This window comes from Leucoraja erinacea, chromosome 35, assembly GCF_028641065.1.
Source record: "Leucoraja erinacea ecotype New England chromosome 35, Leri_hhj_1, whole genome shotgun sequence".
Lineage (NCBI taxonomy): Eukaryota > Metazoa > Chordata > Chondrichthyes > Rajiformes > Rajidae > Leucoraja > Leucoraja erinaceus.
In genome coordinates, this window is record NC_073411.1 from 6,599,842 (window position 1) to 6,617,147 (window position 17,306).

The 17,306-nt window shown below is 42.9% G+C and overlaps 1 protein-coding gene across 4 annotated transcripts in view; it reads left to right on the plus strand.

Annotated features, from left to right (window-relative positions):
• LOC129713242 (phosphatidylethanolamine-binding protein 4) overlaps nucleotides 1-17,306 on the plus strand; it is a 204,920-nt gene that overhangs the window by 127,649 nt on the left and 59,965 nt on the right. For 3 of the 4 annotated variants that reach the window (XM_055662181.1, XM_055662182.1, XM_055662179.1), the window contains one exon: nucleotides 5,356-5,491. In XM_055662181.1, coding sequence (XP_055518156.1) covers nucleotides 5,356-5,491 — 136 coding nt within the window. The remainder of the gene's footprint in view (nucleotides 1-5,355; nucleotides 5,492-17,306) is intronic. The other variant, XM_055662180.1, reaches the window with a different exon arrangement.

Consider the following 17,306-nt stretch of genomic DNA (forward strand, 5'->3'; position numbering starts at 1 on the left):
TTGGAAAAACTCTGATTATTAATAACCCATTATCTGTTATTTGCACTTTATCAGTTTATTTATTCATCTGTGTATATATTTACATTATGGTATATGGACACACTGATCTGTTTAGTAGTAAATGCCTACTATGTTCTGTGTGCTGAAGCAAAGCAAGAATTTCATTGTCCTATACAGGGACACTTGACAATAAACTCACTTGAACTTGAACTTGAAATGAAGAATGTGAATAAGGCAGTGGTCAATGCCTGTCATGGCATGGGTCATGTCAACATTTGAATTGAATTGAATTGAATTGAATTCCTTTATTGTCATTCAGACCTTACGGTCTGAACGAAATTTCATGCCTGCAGTCATACATACAATGATACAATAATAAACAACAATAAACACAAATTAACATCCACCACAGTGTATCCTCCAAACACCTCCTCACTGTGGTGGAGGCAAAAAATCTTAGGGCTGCAGTCTCTTCCCTCCTCTTCTCCCTCTGCGCTGAGGCGATTCCCCACCGGGCGATGGTACAAACAGTCCCGCAGCTCACCGAACCCCGCAAACGGGCCGGTTCAAACACTGCGGCCCGGGGTGGTCGAAGCCGCCGCACCTCCAGTCCAGCACACGCAGCCGCCGGCCCGCGGCTGAACCCAGGACTCTGGACACCGCCGCCAGAATGTTGTCCCAGCCACCGGACCGGATCGCCCTCACGTGAGTGCCGTTTCTCCCTCGGGCTGGGCCACTCCAGCGGGAGTGCCGTTTCTCCCTCGGGCTGGGCCACTCCAGCGGGAGTGCCGTTTCTCCCTCGGGCTGGGCCACTCCAGCGGGAGTGCCGTTTCTCCCTCGGGCTGGGCCACTCCAGCGGGAGTGCCGTTTCTCCCTCGGGCTGGGCCACTCCAGCGGGAGTGGCCCAGCCACTGCCTCAGTAGAACCAGTCCCAACTATGCTCGAAGCTTTAAGTGAAGCCCATCCTTTGTGTGAAACTGACAGCGAATTCCACTTCAGTACTTTCCGACTGAATCATTTGATGGTGGCTGGTGTTCAAGGTCTGAGCTTCCATTGGAGCAACAATAACATTCATCTTTGAAGTGGAATGCTGAAACGGGGAACATACAATGGACCCAACAGACAATGGACATGACAAATCAATGGTGCTTCAGTTCAGCATACAATTATTTAAATGGGCTTTTAGGGTGGCAAGGCACAGCAGCCATTTTATCCCCTTGCACATTTGCTCAGAGTTGTTCCACTGGAAAAGTCACAAGAACTGAAAGTAAATCATCGCCCCTCACCCTGACTACAGCTTTTGTCATCTTATTGTTCCTACTCAGCCAATGAACCAGACAGCTGAGATTGCCACTGCTCAATGTGAAGTGGTGCTTTCTGAATCTGACCTTTATGGTTCCTGAGCCACTGATAATATGGAGAAGCAAAGGTGTGCAGAATACCAATGCAAGCTAGGGTGATACAGTGGCACAGAGATTCAGATTCAGATTCAACTTTAATTGTCATTGTGCAGTGTACAGTACAGAGACAACGAAATGCAGTTAGCATCTCCCTGGAAGAGCGACATAAATAAATCTATTTACATGCATACGGTCATAGTGTTTTTACTGGTGGGAGGAGTGTCCGGGGGGGGGGTGATTGGCAGTCACCGAGGTACAGTGTTGAGTAGTGTAACAACCGCAGGGAAGAAGCTGTTCCTGGACCTGCTGGTCCGGCCACGGAGAGACCTGTAGCGCCTCCCGGATGGTAGGAGGGTAAACAGTCTATGGTTGGGGTGAGAGCAGTCCTTGGCGATGCTGAGCGCCCTTCGCAGACAACGCTTGCTTTGGACAGACTCAATGGAGGGGAGCGAGGAACCGGTGATGCGTTGGGTATTGCTGCCTTACAGCGCCAGCTTGTTCCAGCCTTGCTACATCATTGATAGGCAATGGAAGTGCTCATGGAGATGGATAATTTATTAAGCAAAGTCACTGCTTTGTACCAGACTTCCTGGGTGATATTAGAGCTCCCCTCTCTTGGCAGGGTCAATCATTCATAACACACCTCGTTAATGGTAGCAGTGGGGATGTATGTCGCAGAAGGCTTGGCCCCTGTGATATGTTTATAGCCATAGAATTTTAGAACTGGACCACGTATGTCATCACCCAGGATTTGACAACAGGGATACTGTGATGGGATTGCCATTGAATGTGACGTGGAAGTGGTTAGAATTTTATTGCTGTTTTTTTAACGCAGGTTTGCAAACAGCAAGCATTCGAGTGCTTTGTTTTGGTGATGTGCTTTGTGTTCATGGCGTGGCATATTAAATAGTCCATTTGGCACACAAATTGCTATGTAAGCAATGTAAGAGCACCCTGATGAAATACTGATATTGTATGTTTGAAAAATACAAATAGTTGGTGGAGAAACTGCACAAAGCGAGAAATTGCTCAAATGTGAACAATAACTTGTCTAGCAACCAAAACTTTTTTTTTTCATACACACTGTAGATTCAGCATTAACGTCATGTCCATGCAATGAGCATCAACTCTGTCTCAAAGTGCAAGCAGAGCAAATGAGGGATCAAACCTCTGTATTCTCACCATGGAATAGGCCCAGCGCAGTCCTGTTGTCTGAATATGTTCATTCGAAAATTTATCCCAGGAGCGAAATTAATCTGCCAACAGTCCTAAAAACACAATATACATGAAACATGAAATTAAAGTGATGAGTGGAAAGGCTTGGGGGGGATGGGTAAAGATTGGGGGGGAGGGGGAGGGAGTCAGTCTCAGTCTACCACACGACAGAAAAGTGTGGAGTTGCACAGTTTGATGGCCACAGGGAAGAAGGATTTCCTGTGGCGTTCAGTCCTGCATCTTGGTGGAACCAGTCTGTTGCTGAAGGTGCTCCTCAGGTTGACCAGTGTGTCGTGGAGGGGTGAGCTGTATTGTCCAGGATGCTCCGCAGCTTGAGGAGCATCCTCCCCTCCAAGACCACCTTCCGTGAATCCAATTCCACCCCCAGGACGGAGCCAGCCCTCCTGATGAGTTTGTTGATCCTATTGCCATCCACAGGCTTGGCCCTGCTGCCCCAGCACACAGCAATGAAGATGATGGCAATGGCTACAACTGATTGGAAGAACATCTGCAGCAGACGTTGAAAGAACGGAGCCTTCTCAAGATGTACTGCCGGCTCTTTCCCTTCTTGTATAGGGCCTCACCGTTCCTGGATGTTCAACGATTTTATGTCAAGTTTCAGATACTTGGAATAAGTTACTCCAAATAATGTTAAATAAACATGCATTACTTGGATTTACTTCAGTACATTATTTAATTCTGTAAAGCTGTTGGCCATTTCAATACAAGGTGGAGTTTAATGAACTGTGGGATGAAAAGTGATGTTGCATGGAAATTGCAGTCATTTTTCTCGCAGTGAGCATGTTTTTTAAAGTGCATCTGCTGCCTGCTGGCAATGAAATTCAGAGTTAAACAACCATCAGTTCGACTGAAAGCAAGCAATTGTGATATTGTCGTGCAGTATTTGGACAAAATCACAAAGTTTTAAACTGATTGTTTCTTTGTAGGATCACAAAACGATTATACATGTGGTCTAACCTCCATTAACTACGACACATCACTAACTTCCACCCTGCCCTCAAATTCACTTGGACTATCTCTGATGCCTTCTCCCCTTTCTCGATCTCCCTGTCTCCATCTCAGGGGATAGACTATTGACTGATGGCCTTATTCTTCTCCCAGCTCCCCCCTCCCCTCTCCCCCCTCAGCTTACTGATCCCCTTACTAGAAATAGTCTGATGAAGGGTCCTACCTGAAACATCACATATCCATGTCTTCCAGAGACGCTGCACTGTAGAATTTGATGGTCACCAAGTACATCTGGCTCCATCATGTTGCAAATGTTGGTTTATCATTCAAGATGTCTCGAATACTCAATTTGTGAAACCACTTCAAATTGTCGAAAATGTGGGAGGCGTGATGAGTAAGTGTGCAGATGACATGAAAATTAACATTATGTTTGATAGTCAGGGTGATCGTCATGTTTGAAAAGAGTACTGATCAGTTGCAAATTGGGCAGATTAATGGCAGATAGAGTTTAATCCAAATGAGTGTTAGATGGTAGAATTTAGAAGGTCTAATAAGGGCCGGGGTTCTAAGGAACAAAAGAACCTTGGTGTACTAGACAACAGATCCCTAAAGGTGGAAGCACCGCTGAAGAAGGTACACAAGATGCTTGTTCTCATTAGCTGGCACAGCAAATTTAAAAGCTTCGGACTTTTTCATCCAATGTTATAAAACTTGTGAATGTACTGGAGAGGGTGCAGAGGAGATTTACCTTGATGTTGCCTGTGGTGGATCAATTAAGAAGAAAGACTGGATCGGCTGGATAAATTGTTTTCCTTGGAGCAGAGGTGGCTGAGAAGGAATTTGATTGAGATATGCAAAATTATAAAAAGCATTCACTGGGCAAATAGGAACCTTTCTAAATTCAGAGGTTTCTTAGACCAGAGGCCATAGGTCTAAACATGGATGGTGAAAAGAGGTAGTCACGCATATGATATTTAATAAGTATCTGTTTAAGCACTTGTATCACCAAGACATAGAAGGATATTGAACATACACAAATATCAATGAATAAAGATAAATGTGATGGTTGGCATGGCTATGAAGGGCTGAAGAGCCTATTTCTCTGCTGTCGAAGTTCTGGAATGACGAAAGCTGTGGCTCGGATGAAGGGTCAATGATGCCAGGGGGAAGGATTGGTTTTATTGAATGACCTTTTTGTATTGCACCATTTACAGTAAATTAATGTACAGATATCTCCAAAAAATAAAGCATGGAATTGTTTTGAAAAATAAAAGTTAAACGCATTGAGTTAACACATAAATGTGAATGTGAATACCAACAAAGTGGCTTGCAATGTTATTTTAGAAGAAATCTTCTCATAAATATCAAATGAAGAGATTCAGTGGACTGTCTTTATACATTGCAAGACTGGTTTTAGCACAATATGATTTGTAATTGCTCTGGGTTTTATAGAATGACTATCAATTTCAGTAATTTTTATGTTATTTTCTGTTCCTAAAGCTAAGTTCCCAGTCTTCTCCCATATCACTAAAACACAGTTTTGTATTTATATTCACAATGTGTATTGATTTCACATTAAAATATGAACAAACTCTGCACCATTTGATTTTATCTTTTCTGCTGATTACCATAGTGCCATACACATTTGAGAAAAGGGATGCGTTTGATAAATATATCTAATTTACAAAATAAGTTGCGCAATTGCTTTTGGGGTGAAGGAACCCTTAGTGTTATTTTTTATGACTTTTAATTTTGTTTCATTGTATCACAGCGTATACGCCTCCCAACCCTCCATCTGGCACAGGCTACCACCGTTACCAGTTCTTCCTTTACGAGCAACCAGTCAGCAGAACTATTTCACTGGATGAACACGAAGCAAAGTCCTTAAGTAAGTCTATTAAAGAAAGGTGAGGGGCAACATTTTATTTTTGTTTCGGAGGTGACAGTATCTTCACCAGTTATTAAAAATGTGGATGTGTAAGGTGTTTGCAGAACTCCACAACACAAAAGATTTTAATAATTCTGACTGGATTTTGAAAGAGTGGGATACTTATCTGCATCAAAGACTTTAGTTGCAACGCTGGCTATAAGCCCTTGTGATGCATTTGCATTAAATCGATATTGCCAAGTGGAGCCAAAACTTCTGAGGAGGTGGGCAAATTTGAATGAGCATTGTCTCGGGAAGCTTTTGGAACAATAACATTTTCTGGAATTGATTAAAAAAGAGGTAATAAAGATGACTTTTTTTTACATCAAACCAAGTAATTGACCAGCATTCCACACCACTGGGTAAGCAGAGCACCTACAAAATACCACTGTTTCATTATTTGACTTCATTAATTCGCTTATTTATAGATTTAATTGGTCCTTGAAGTTGGTGCATTTTTATTATTGAAGCAAATAGAAATATCCCATCAGTATTATCTATATCATCAATACATTGGCATCAAGGTTATATCTAGAAAACCTTTTTATCCAAACCATGTTAAAGTGCAGGGGGCGTCTGCCTCATGGTCAACTCTGCGTGGTGCTCAGACGTGGCAGTCCTATCCAACTCCTGCTCTCCACACCCCGAACATCTGGCCATGAAGTGCCGCCCCTTCAACCTTCCGAGGGAATTCACATCCATCATCCTGACCGCGGTCTACATCCCACCCCAAGCAGACGTCCGTCTGGCACTGAACAATGAGATCCGCACTCTTCTGAAGTCCAGATACCGGGCATTCATGCCTGAAGATACCGGGGACTACAAGAAGACCAGATACGACCTTAGTAAGGCCATCAAAAGGGCCAAAAGGGACTTCTGCCCCAAATGTTCGGCAGCTGTGGCGGGGCTGAATGCAATCACCTCCTACAAGGCGAAATCAGAAGGCAGTACACATGTCAGTGAAAGTTCACTCCCTGACGAGCTCAATGTGTTTTACGCACGCTTTGATAGGGAAAACACTGATGTGCCTTCTCGAGCCCCCATTCGCTGTTATGGTATTTTGGTCACGGTCACTGAGGTCGACGTCAGAAAATTCTTCAGAGGGGTGAACCCTCGGAAAGCGCCTGGACCTGATGGCATACCCGGTCGTGTTCTAATAACCTATGCGGACCAACTGGCTGGAGTTTTTACGGACATTTTCAACATCTCACTTCTGAGTTTTGATGTTCCCACCTGCTTTAAAAGGGCATCAATCATACCGGTGCCCAAGAAGAGCAAGGTGACTATCGACCAGTGGTACTAACGTTGGTGGTGATGAAGTGCTTTGAGAGGTTGATCATGGCGCAAATCAACTCCGACCTCGACAAAAACCTGGACCCACTGCAGTTTGCTTACCGCCAAAACAGATCAATGGTGGATGCAATCTCACTGGCTCTCCACTCCGCTCTGGACCACTTGGACAACAAAAACTCATATGTCAGGCTGTTATTCATTGACTACAGCTCAGCATTTAACACAATCATCCCCTCCAAGCTGGTTACCAAACTCACAGAACTGGGTCTCTGCGCATCCCTCTGCAATTGGATCCTCGACTTCCTCATTCACAGACCTTAGTCCGTCCTTATTGGTGGAAATGTGTCAGCCTCGATAACAATCAGCACGGGAGCACCTCAAGGCTGCGTGCTCAGCCCCTTGCTGTACTCACTCTATACTCATGACTGCGTAGCCGGTCATAGTGTGAATTCCATCATCAAGTTCGCTAACGACACCACTGTTGTGGGTCGGATCACTGATGGAGATGAGTCAGAGTATAGAAGTGAGATTGACCATTTGACCAAATGGTGCCAGCACAATAACCTGGCTCTCAACACCTGCAAAACCAAGGAACTGATTGTGGACTTTGGAAGGGGTAGAATGGGGACCCATAGTCCCCTTTATATTAACGGGTCGATGGTGGAGAGGGTCAAGAACTACAAATTCCTGGGCGTGCACATCTCTGAAGATCTCTCCTGGTCCGAGAACACGGATGCAATTATAAAGAAAGCACATCAGCGCCTCTGCTTCCTGAGAAGATTACGGAGAGTCGGTATGTCAAGGAGGACTCTCTCGAACTTCTACAGGTGCACAGCGGTGAGCCTGCTGACCGGTTGCATTGTGGCTTGGTTCGGCAACTTGAGCGCCCAGGAGCGGAAAAGACTACAAAAGGTTGTAAGCACAGCCCCGTCCAGACCTCCCTACCATCGAAGGGATCTACCGCAGCCGCTGCCTCAAAAAGGCTGCCAGTATCATCAAGGACCCACACCATCCTGGCCACTCACTCATCTCCCCGCTGCCCTCAGGTAGAAGGTACAGGAGCCTGAAATCTGCAACATCCAGGTCCAGGAATAGCTTCTTCCCCACAGCCATCTGGCTACTAAACTCAACTCATACAGAACTCTGAACATTGATAGCCCATTGCACTTTATCTGTTTATTTATTTGTGTGTGTATATATTTATTCAATGGTATATGGACACACTGTATTTATGCCTACTATATTCTGTTGTGCTGAAGCAAAGCAAGAATTTCATTGTCCTATCTGGGACACATGACAATAAACTGTCTTGAATCTTGAATCTTGAAGTGATGCATTTGTTTTATGGTAGTTTTCACACGTAATTTTGCTTGCTCAACACATTTATTAACCCATTTGAAAGTGGTCTATTTTAAACTGTAGCTTGACTAAAGGTATCTTGTTATAAATGTATTTCACAAATGAGGTACAGAATAAAATAATATATTCTTTCAGCGTTTTATGAGGGTACAACAGGTTGGAGGACTGCATTCAAACTGCATTCACTCCAAATGCCATCAATTTCAGGATGCCTGTACATATGCACAAATTGGCTGTTCTTCAGAAGAACATTGTTGACTGCACTCCAATGTTGGACTCTTCACGGATCATGGATTTGCTGGAATTCATCAGCATTAAACTGGGGAATCTGGCAATTGAACATGATTTGTATAGTTGTAAAAGCATTACTATTCATTTTAATGCAGAGAGATAGCTATGAAAGATAAGTGTTTTTAAAAAAATGGAGCTGATTTAAATGACAAGAGGCTAACAGATCACTAGTTCCCTGTTTCCTACATCACTATATCTATATAAGTGTGTTGTCTGAATCTGTGACTGCTGCAAGCAAGATTTTAATTGTACTCGTATCTCACCATACTGGTGCACATGATTATGAACTCAATTTGATTTGATTTGACTCGTACATCTTCGGGTATCTGTCTTATTCTGGTTCAGCCATGCCACCTTGGTCAAAAGTTAAAATAATTCTCATTGCCTGATAAGATGCAATTTGATATAACATGAATACCGGGCCATCTATAGAGTTTGGTATCTTATTTGGACACTGAACATAATTCATTTATTTCGATGTTTTCATTGCCCACTATAACATTATTATGGTTGGATAGCTCCTTCATGCACCCTTGCAATTATTCCGGCCTTTATTATTCCCAAATGTATTCACAATAATAGCTGAGTTCTTATAGTTTATTCCCATCAGAACTGCCCCCTCCATCGACTCCTTTAAGTCAAGGCTAAAAACTTATCTATACCCCCAAGCCTATCCTGAAGCCCACTGAGCGAGGGCTATATGTATATATGTATGTAGTTTGTTCGTTTATACTATTCTTATAACAAATGTAAAGCACTTTGGCCAACGAGAGTTGTTTTTTAAATGTGCTATATAAATGAATGTGACTTGACTTGACTATTCTAGTTTGGTCAACAGTATTCTTTAATGCTTATAAAGTGGCTGGTTCCATACGATCTCACAGATGCTGCCAGTTCTGCATTAAACTTTCCCACATGGGTTTCCCCTGTTGTGTATGTGGGTAGTATTATCTATGTGGTAGTTTGTATCATTAGTGTACTATGCGCAGGGGAAAGCTCCGGATGATTCAAAGGCACATTTTACCCAGATTTGTTGGTCTTCAATTGCTTCTGCCATGCGTACCAAAGCTAAATTACCTTCACATACTGTTTTCCCTTCCCCAGAACTAATATTATTGTTAAAACAATATGTGTAATACAGCTGTTTTAAATATGTGCCAACTTTAGATGCTTTCCCCAGGTAATTAACAGTTGGTCTGGCTGTCATTATATCATTGCCTCTATTTCTCCCCATAGAAATAAAAATGTACGTTTGCTCTGTCTTGGCCCTGTTTATAAGATTCAGGACATGCAGAGAAGTGTTACTTTATAAGAAACTTTGCAAATGAATCCTTGATATGTATGGCTCCTTATGTTAGATGCTGTGTACATTTCCTGAAAAGGTGGGATTGACAACTGTGCCAGTACTGCTGTAGGCAAATAAAATCATCCTCTAAGGGCCACCATTTCACCACCCCGTAAGTCATTTTCTCTCTTTTGCTTCTGTTGTGTTTATGTAGCTTTATCAGATTGAATTAACCTCCTTGTGGAAAACAAGGGCATTGTCCACAATATTGTATGACCCCCCCTAATCTAGTGGTTCAATAATGCTTGGAATTAGGAAATATACAAAATGTTGGAGTAATGCCCCTGTCCCACTTAGGAAACCTGAACGGGAACCTCTGGAGACTTGTCTCCAGAGGTTTCCATTCAGGTTTCCTAAGTGGGACGGGCATAACTCAGCGGGTCAGTCTAGAAAGACTGCTGGGTCCCTGGATGCGGGAAGTCTCCACCCTGGAACCCCAGCAGACCTTCCAGTCCAACCCAAAATGTCACCAATCCATGTTCTCCAGAGATGCTGCCTGACATGCTGAGTTACTCCAGCACTGTGTGTCCTTTTGTAAATTGACCAGAATCTGCAGTTCCTTGTTTCTACTCCTCTAATGGTTTTTTTTAATCACCTCTACAAAACTGGCCAAAACTGGCCTAATATCTTCCTAAAGCTTCATAGTCATGCAGCATGGAAACGGGCCCTTTAGTCCATCGAGTCCATATCATTATCTCCTTGTTCCTCTTAATTCTCCTGCCTTTTAGCTATTGAATGTGTGAACAATTATCCTGATGTTTTCATGGGTTACTCTATAGTAACTCATGGGATGAGTATCTGAATTAAGATTCAGATTCAGATTCAGTATCCTATGTGGGAGATACTTTGCCCGTTATTCATTGATACTTCATCCCATTTTATTTCTTCTGTTTATCGAATCCTCTCCAGTCTTTCGTTTATTATCCTATTTGTACATCCAACGTTTTCTGAAGTCAGTGGATTATGGCTTTCATGTTACTTCCCTTCAGCAGGCAACCATTTCAAGGTCACCCTCATTATCTGTCTGATAAAGTGATAATCCTGATCTGATTCCAGCATGCTTGGCCGTTCACATCTAGAGAACACCTCTCACATCTTGATCTTATCTGTGATTAGTACAGTAACTGCTTTGCATATAAAAGCCTTAACTCATTCAGTCATGTTATCCACTAATAATGCTGAAAATTGGGAGAAATCCAATAAAATATACCTGTACGCACTACCATGTCCCCTCTATCTTCAGAGTGTGCCTAAGCAAAGCTTTCCCATTGTGAATCTGAAGGGCCTGTCTCACGTGGCCGTCATTTGCGCGACATCATTCACGCGTCACGACGTGTCGTGCATTACGCGTGCATGGCGCGTGGTGAGGCGCGGTGGCATAGGCAGTGACGCACGGTCGCGCACGAAGCCCCAGGATTTTGGGATTCACAAAATCTTTGCGCGTCACCTACGTGACACCCAAGTGGGACAGGCCGTTCAATTACAAAGTGCACTGATTAAGCAATTGCACAAATATCTTCCACTACATTCATTGATTCTTTTTCCCAATGTCTCTGTGCCACACATCCCTTTCCCCATTCCTCTATGTACCAGACCAGGAGTGAGGGTGCTTGTCATTTATCATCCATAAATAACCCTTCTTTTATACTATCTTCAGATATTTGATGGGGTCCCTCCATGATTTCACATTTTATCTGTTTGTCTAACACTTCCTGAATGACCAAATATGCCTTTTGCAAGTTGATGAGATCTATTTCTCTCACTGACCCAACTGTTGCCAATGCTGTTATTAATCCCAAAACAGCTCCTCAATACCATCTTCTTTGCCAATCTCTCTACTTCCCAATATCTTCCTAAAGCTTCAGAATCATGCAGCATGGAAACAGGCCCTTTAGTCCATCGAGTCCATATTATTATCTCCTTGTTCCTCTCAGTTCCCTCCTGGCCCTGATTCTATGACTCACTTGCACACAGGTTGATAAATAACCTAGTAATCCTCACTCTTCAGGATGTGGGAGGAAATCGGAGCACCTGTACAGAACCCACACAGTCACAGTGAGAATGAGCTGACAGGTCCACATAGAGCTAAGAATTAAGCCAGGTCACTGGTGCTGTGTGGTGGCAGTTCTACCAGCTGTGCCACTGTGTGCCCTTGTGCCTCAAAGTGGCTTCTCGGCTACTGATTTAAATTGTCTTTCAAACAACCCAAAAGTCTGTCAGTGAATAGCAGACAAACATAGAATCTGAACAGATAGTATATGGAGGCGGGAACTCAGTCGGGTGAGTCATTTCATCTGCAATAGCAGCCAACTCTGCCTGCTGTGCACTCTGATGACTTGGTAATTTTAGTGCCACTGTAACTTTATTACAGAAATTCCAAATTTTACATCCCTCTCTTTCTCCCTTTTTGCACATAACTGTATCCATCCACATAGATCTATCTCACCGGCAAGTGAATGACTTTCCTGTTATTTCCCAGGCCCCTTCTACTGCACATTTATTTGATTCCCCTATGTACCCATACCTACTGTGTAGGAAGAAACTACAGCTGCTGGTCTATACTGAAGATGGACACAAAATCAGGCATCCATGTAGCATATGCAATGGTCTATATATACACGAATCAAGAGATTGTCATATACACTGGTCATGCACTGGAACGATGAAATTCTTTCTTGCTGCAGCTACAACTAAATGTTTTTCTTTCCAACAACAACAAAAGTAAATATGCAACATTATTAGTTATTGTAAGGAAAAACTAGATCATAATAGTTCAAAACACAATGTATGTAAAGCAACTATTGTAGTGCAATATCTGTTGCAGATGGGTGCTGAGATATGGTTCCTAGTCAAGGTTGTGCAGGGTTGTTCAAGAATCTGCTGGCGGATAGGAGGAAACTGTTCTTGATCTTGGAGGTAACGGTTCTGAGGCTCCAGAACCTCCTTTCTGCTGGAGGCAGCAATAAGAGGGTGTGGCCAGGGCAATGTATCTTTGATGATAGTAGCTTCCTTCTTGAGGCAAAACTTCCTGTAGATCCTATCAATGGCGGAGAGATCAGTACCTGTGATGAAACGCAATGGAAATATACTGTAAGCTTTAAATGATCTCCAGACATTGGTATTGCTGCTGCACTGCTTCACTCGTTGCCTTACCCATGCTCCTTTTTCTTTCCCTTGATTATTATGGGTGTCAGGAGTTCAGGGGAGAAGACAGGAGAATGGGGCTGGGAGGGAAAGATAGGTTGGCCATGATCGAATTGCAGAGTAGACATGATGGGCCAAATGGCCTAATTCTGCTTTATAACTTATGAACTCTTTTCTGAGTCCCTAAAACTGTACTTTGCCCTACCTGAGCCTTTTTAAAGTTTACTTTTAGCTCACACCATGTTAGGAGCCACAATAACTTCAGTAGCAACACACATATGCTCCACAGCATAGTCTGTAAATAGTAACAAACCATCCACATAATGAATCACTTTGTCCCTGCTGGAAAATCCTTCTAAGCAATTAGCCATTTGCTGATGGAATATAGATTGGCTGCGGTATTATGGAAACCTTGTGGCAGGCATGTCCAGATGTACTGCCATCCCAATTGGCAAGGCTGCATTTATACTGATCATCTTTTCTCATCAGAACAGATTAAAACCTATGTAAGCTATCTAGAATGCCGTACACTGTTGTTGAGCCCTGTACGCGGCTGATTAGATCAATCACAGCAGCCACCTTTGGGATACATGTTGCTTTATTCTTGCTCAGCAGCCTGTCATCTTTTGTTCTTTTCCGCTATTCATCAAGTCCATGGATTGCAGAGAAGAACAAGAGATTACAGACTGTTAAACAAGTCGAACAGGCCGGGTGTGTGAATGTATGTGTGTGTTGCCGCAGGATGCAAAATGATTTGGGCCATGAGAGATTTTACTGCAACCTTTAAATCTCTTGCCTGCATTTTTAAAGTAACTTTATGGCATCTACTGGGTGTTCCCAGGTTTCCCCTCAACTGTCACCTCTGCTGCTGAGATTCTCCCACAATTATGTTTGTGTGAGGCTAAAGCTGCTTCATCCAGAATGCCTTTACTCCACTCTGGATTTATTTTAATGCTTCCCAGTCCCTAATCCCCTTTTGCTACCGCTTCCTATCCTGGAACTCCACACATAATGTGCATGCCCATTCAGTTGATTCCACCATTTTCCATTGCACTCCCATAAACTATGGTTATCTAAATTTATTACAAAGCCATTTGCTTCCCTGCTGTGTAAGCCTAGTAACTTTCTCTCCTCATCCCAATACATTAATGGAGAAGATGCATATGATGTATGAGACAATAGTCGGGCAGGGGGGTGTGGGGGAGAGGCATCCACAGTACTATCAAGCTGCACACTCCTTACCAACGCACAGTTTAGTTGTTGCCAGGACCACTTGACTCTGAGCATGGAACAAAGAACCGAATTCCGAAGATGAGCTATAAGTAACTACCCTTGAAATCAAAGCGGTGGATCAGAGGGTCGCACGTGGCTGAAGCTACCAGAGGACGCCAGTCTGGAAGGGGGAGCCCTCCGAGCCGGCCCCTGCTCATCCCCCAAAGACCAGAGACTAGGAGGATGAAGCCTGGGATGATGACGGACTCGACTGGCGAGGAGCAAGGTCAGTAGGAGAAGAGAGGGATCCAGGGTTGATTGTCTATTGTCAAGGTCTGGCCTACTGCCCCCTCAAGATCAGCTGCGGGGGGCTAAGGAGGATAGGCGAGAAGTGGACATGGGCTCATGGTAGATCCACATGTCCAGGGGAAGACAGTGGCTGAAGGCTCACAGCAGCCTGGGATAGCCTGGAAAAGGTGCTGTTCATAAGAACTAGAGCGCAGACTCGACTTTGAAAAAGACGCCAGAATATGGTGCCTCTTGCATGCGGATCAGTAGACTATTTCTGTACGATTTGCTAATCGAGGATGTGCTTGTGTATGGCAATACTCTGCTGGAGTTTGCAAGAAAAAAAATTCACTGTGCGTTTGCACTTTGCGCATTATTCTTGTAAGCGTAAGAGCTCAGTCTACTTACTCACTCCACATTTGAGAAACCTGTCATCTTGAAAGTTAATACGACAAACCTTCATTACATTCCCCACATCACTAGTATATCCTTCCTTAGATGAGATGATCAAACATGTACACAGTATTCCTGATGCATATCTCAGCAGGTCTGTATATAATTGGACTGAAACATTTTACTCGTGCTCAGATCCTGTTCCAATAATGGCCAACATGCAATCTGGTTTCATAATTACCTCCAGTACCTACAGGATAGCAGTACGCTTGTGCAAAGAAGCCCAGGTATCCCTGACCTTACACTCTCTCACCATTAAATAATTGCTCGTGACCTCATTTTTGTCACATTATATCATATCTATCATTTCCTTGATTGTCTATTTAACCTGTTATATCAGCTGAAGTCTCTGTACGTCCTACATACCGCCACCCAGATTTATAGCTTGAGCAAACCTTCCACCCCTGCCTCCACCTAAAGAATTGAAATAGATTATGACCACTTGGGGTGACAGTTTTAATCCCTGCACAAGCTACTTGTTACAGTCTCACTACCAGAAAAATGACACATTTATTACCACTCTCTACTTCCTATTCATTAATCGATTTCCAATCATTAATTGCATTAATATGCAACATTTGCGCACCCTCATTGTACCAAAGACCTATGAAAATCTAATTCATCCTTAACCATTCTGATGCTTATAATCTGCAAATCTCAATCGCATTTGTCAACTGTGATTTCCATTTCATAGGTCAACTGTGATTTCCATTTCATAGGTCTATATTTATACCAGGGAGTCGGTGGTGGAGGCAGATACAACGATGGAATTTAAGATGCTTTTGGATAGGCACATGGATATGCAGGGAACAGAGGGTTATGGATCACATGCAGGCAGACGAGATTAGTTTAATTTGGCATTATCTTCTGAATCTTCTGAATTTGTAGTCGGAAGGGCAGTACTCTGCATATCGCCAACTTGTCCGGTCCAGATATTGTGGGCCGAATGGTCTGCTCCTGTACTGTATTATTTTATGTTCTGGGTTCTATAAAAGGGAAATATTGAGCAGGCCAGTCTGCATCTGTGGGAAAAGAAACAAAGTCAGCATTTCAGATCAACATTTTCCTTACTACTGACAGCAGGCGAACTGCCAATAGTTTCCTGTATTCTCTCTCCTTCCTTTCTTCAATAGTGAGGTTACATTTAGAAACATAGAAACATAGAAATTAGGTGCAGGAGTAGGCCATTCGGCCCTTCGAGTCTGCACCGCCATTCAATATGATCATGGCTGATCATCCAACTCAGTATCCCGTACCTGTCTTCTCTCCATACCCCCTGATCCTTTAGCCACAAGGGCCACATCTAACTCCCTCTTAAATATAGCCAATGAACTGGCCTCAACTACCCTCTGTGGCAGAGAGTTCCAGAGATTCACCACTCTCTGTGTGAAAAAAAGTTCTTCTCATCTCGGTTTTAAAGGAGTTTTCTCCTTTATCCTTAAGCTGTGACCCCTTGTCCTGGAGTGGCTACCGTCCATCAGTAAGGACTGTTTGAAAATAAATGGAGTTTTGAAATATAACAAGCAGTGCATCTGCTTAACCAAGAACTGCATAACCAAGTCCTTCAACTTGTTAGCATGCTGAAGGGCCACTGTGTCAACTGTCAAGCAGTCAAGGCCAGGTAAATAGGACAGAAAGCAAGCACAAAACACAGCATAAAAATAATTAGAATCATTTGGAATAACTGAAACTAATCGCAAAAAGTTGCACAAAGGACACAATGGATACAAGGATGTGGAAAACCTAGCCTATGATGATTAGTTTTCAAAACTAAAATGTAGTTTGTGTTTTTATAACAGACGTATAACCCTAAAGATTGTGTAAGTAAAAGTATCACCAGAAAAGCCCCAGTTATTCAAGTTCTGAGCCCAAGGGAAATGTAATAACATCTATTTAAAAATACAATTGTACAATTGTGGTTTGTATTCTAGTAGAACCCAGTTTTTGTTGCACTTATGGACTATGGTATAATTTGTTCACAACTTCTTCCATCTGAGGTATGAACACTGCCTTTCCCTTGGTAATTAGATTTTAAAAATTCATGAGAAGGCATTCAATTCTTTTGCACAAATTATCTCTAAATGTGTTTATCATTTTTTGTTTAACTTTGGATTTAGTCAATCATTTACTGATCCTCAAACCTCAAGTTATTGCTTGTCACCGCTTCTATAAGAGCATGAAGACATACAAAATTGAAGGAGTCAGCCATTCAGCCCCACATGTTTGTTCTGCCATTCAATAAGTTTCTTGCACATGCATCGGATCCCCCAATTCCCTTGATATATCTATAAAATGTATCAATCTCTGCCCTAACTATTCTCATCTGCTGTTCAAAAACCAAAAGAAATGCAAAGAGTTGCAAATTGTTCAGGTGAAGAAGATTCTTCTTAATGCAAAATGGGCATCTACA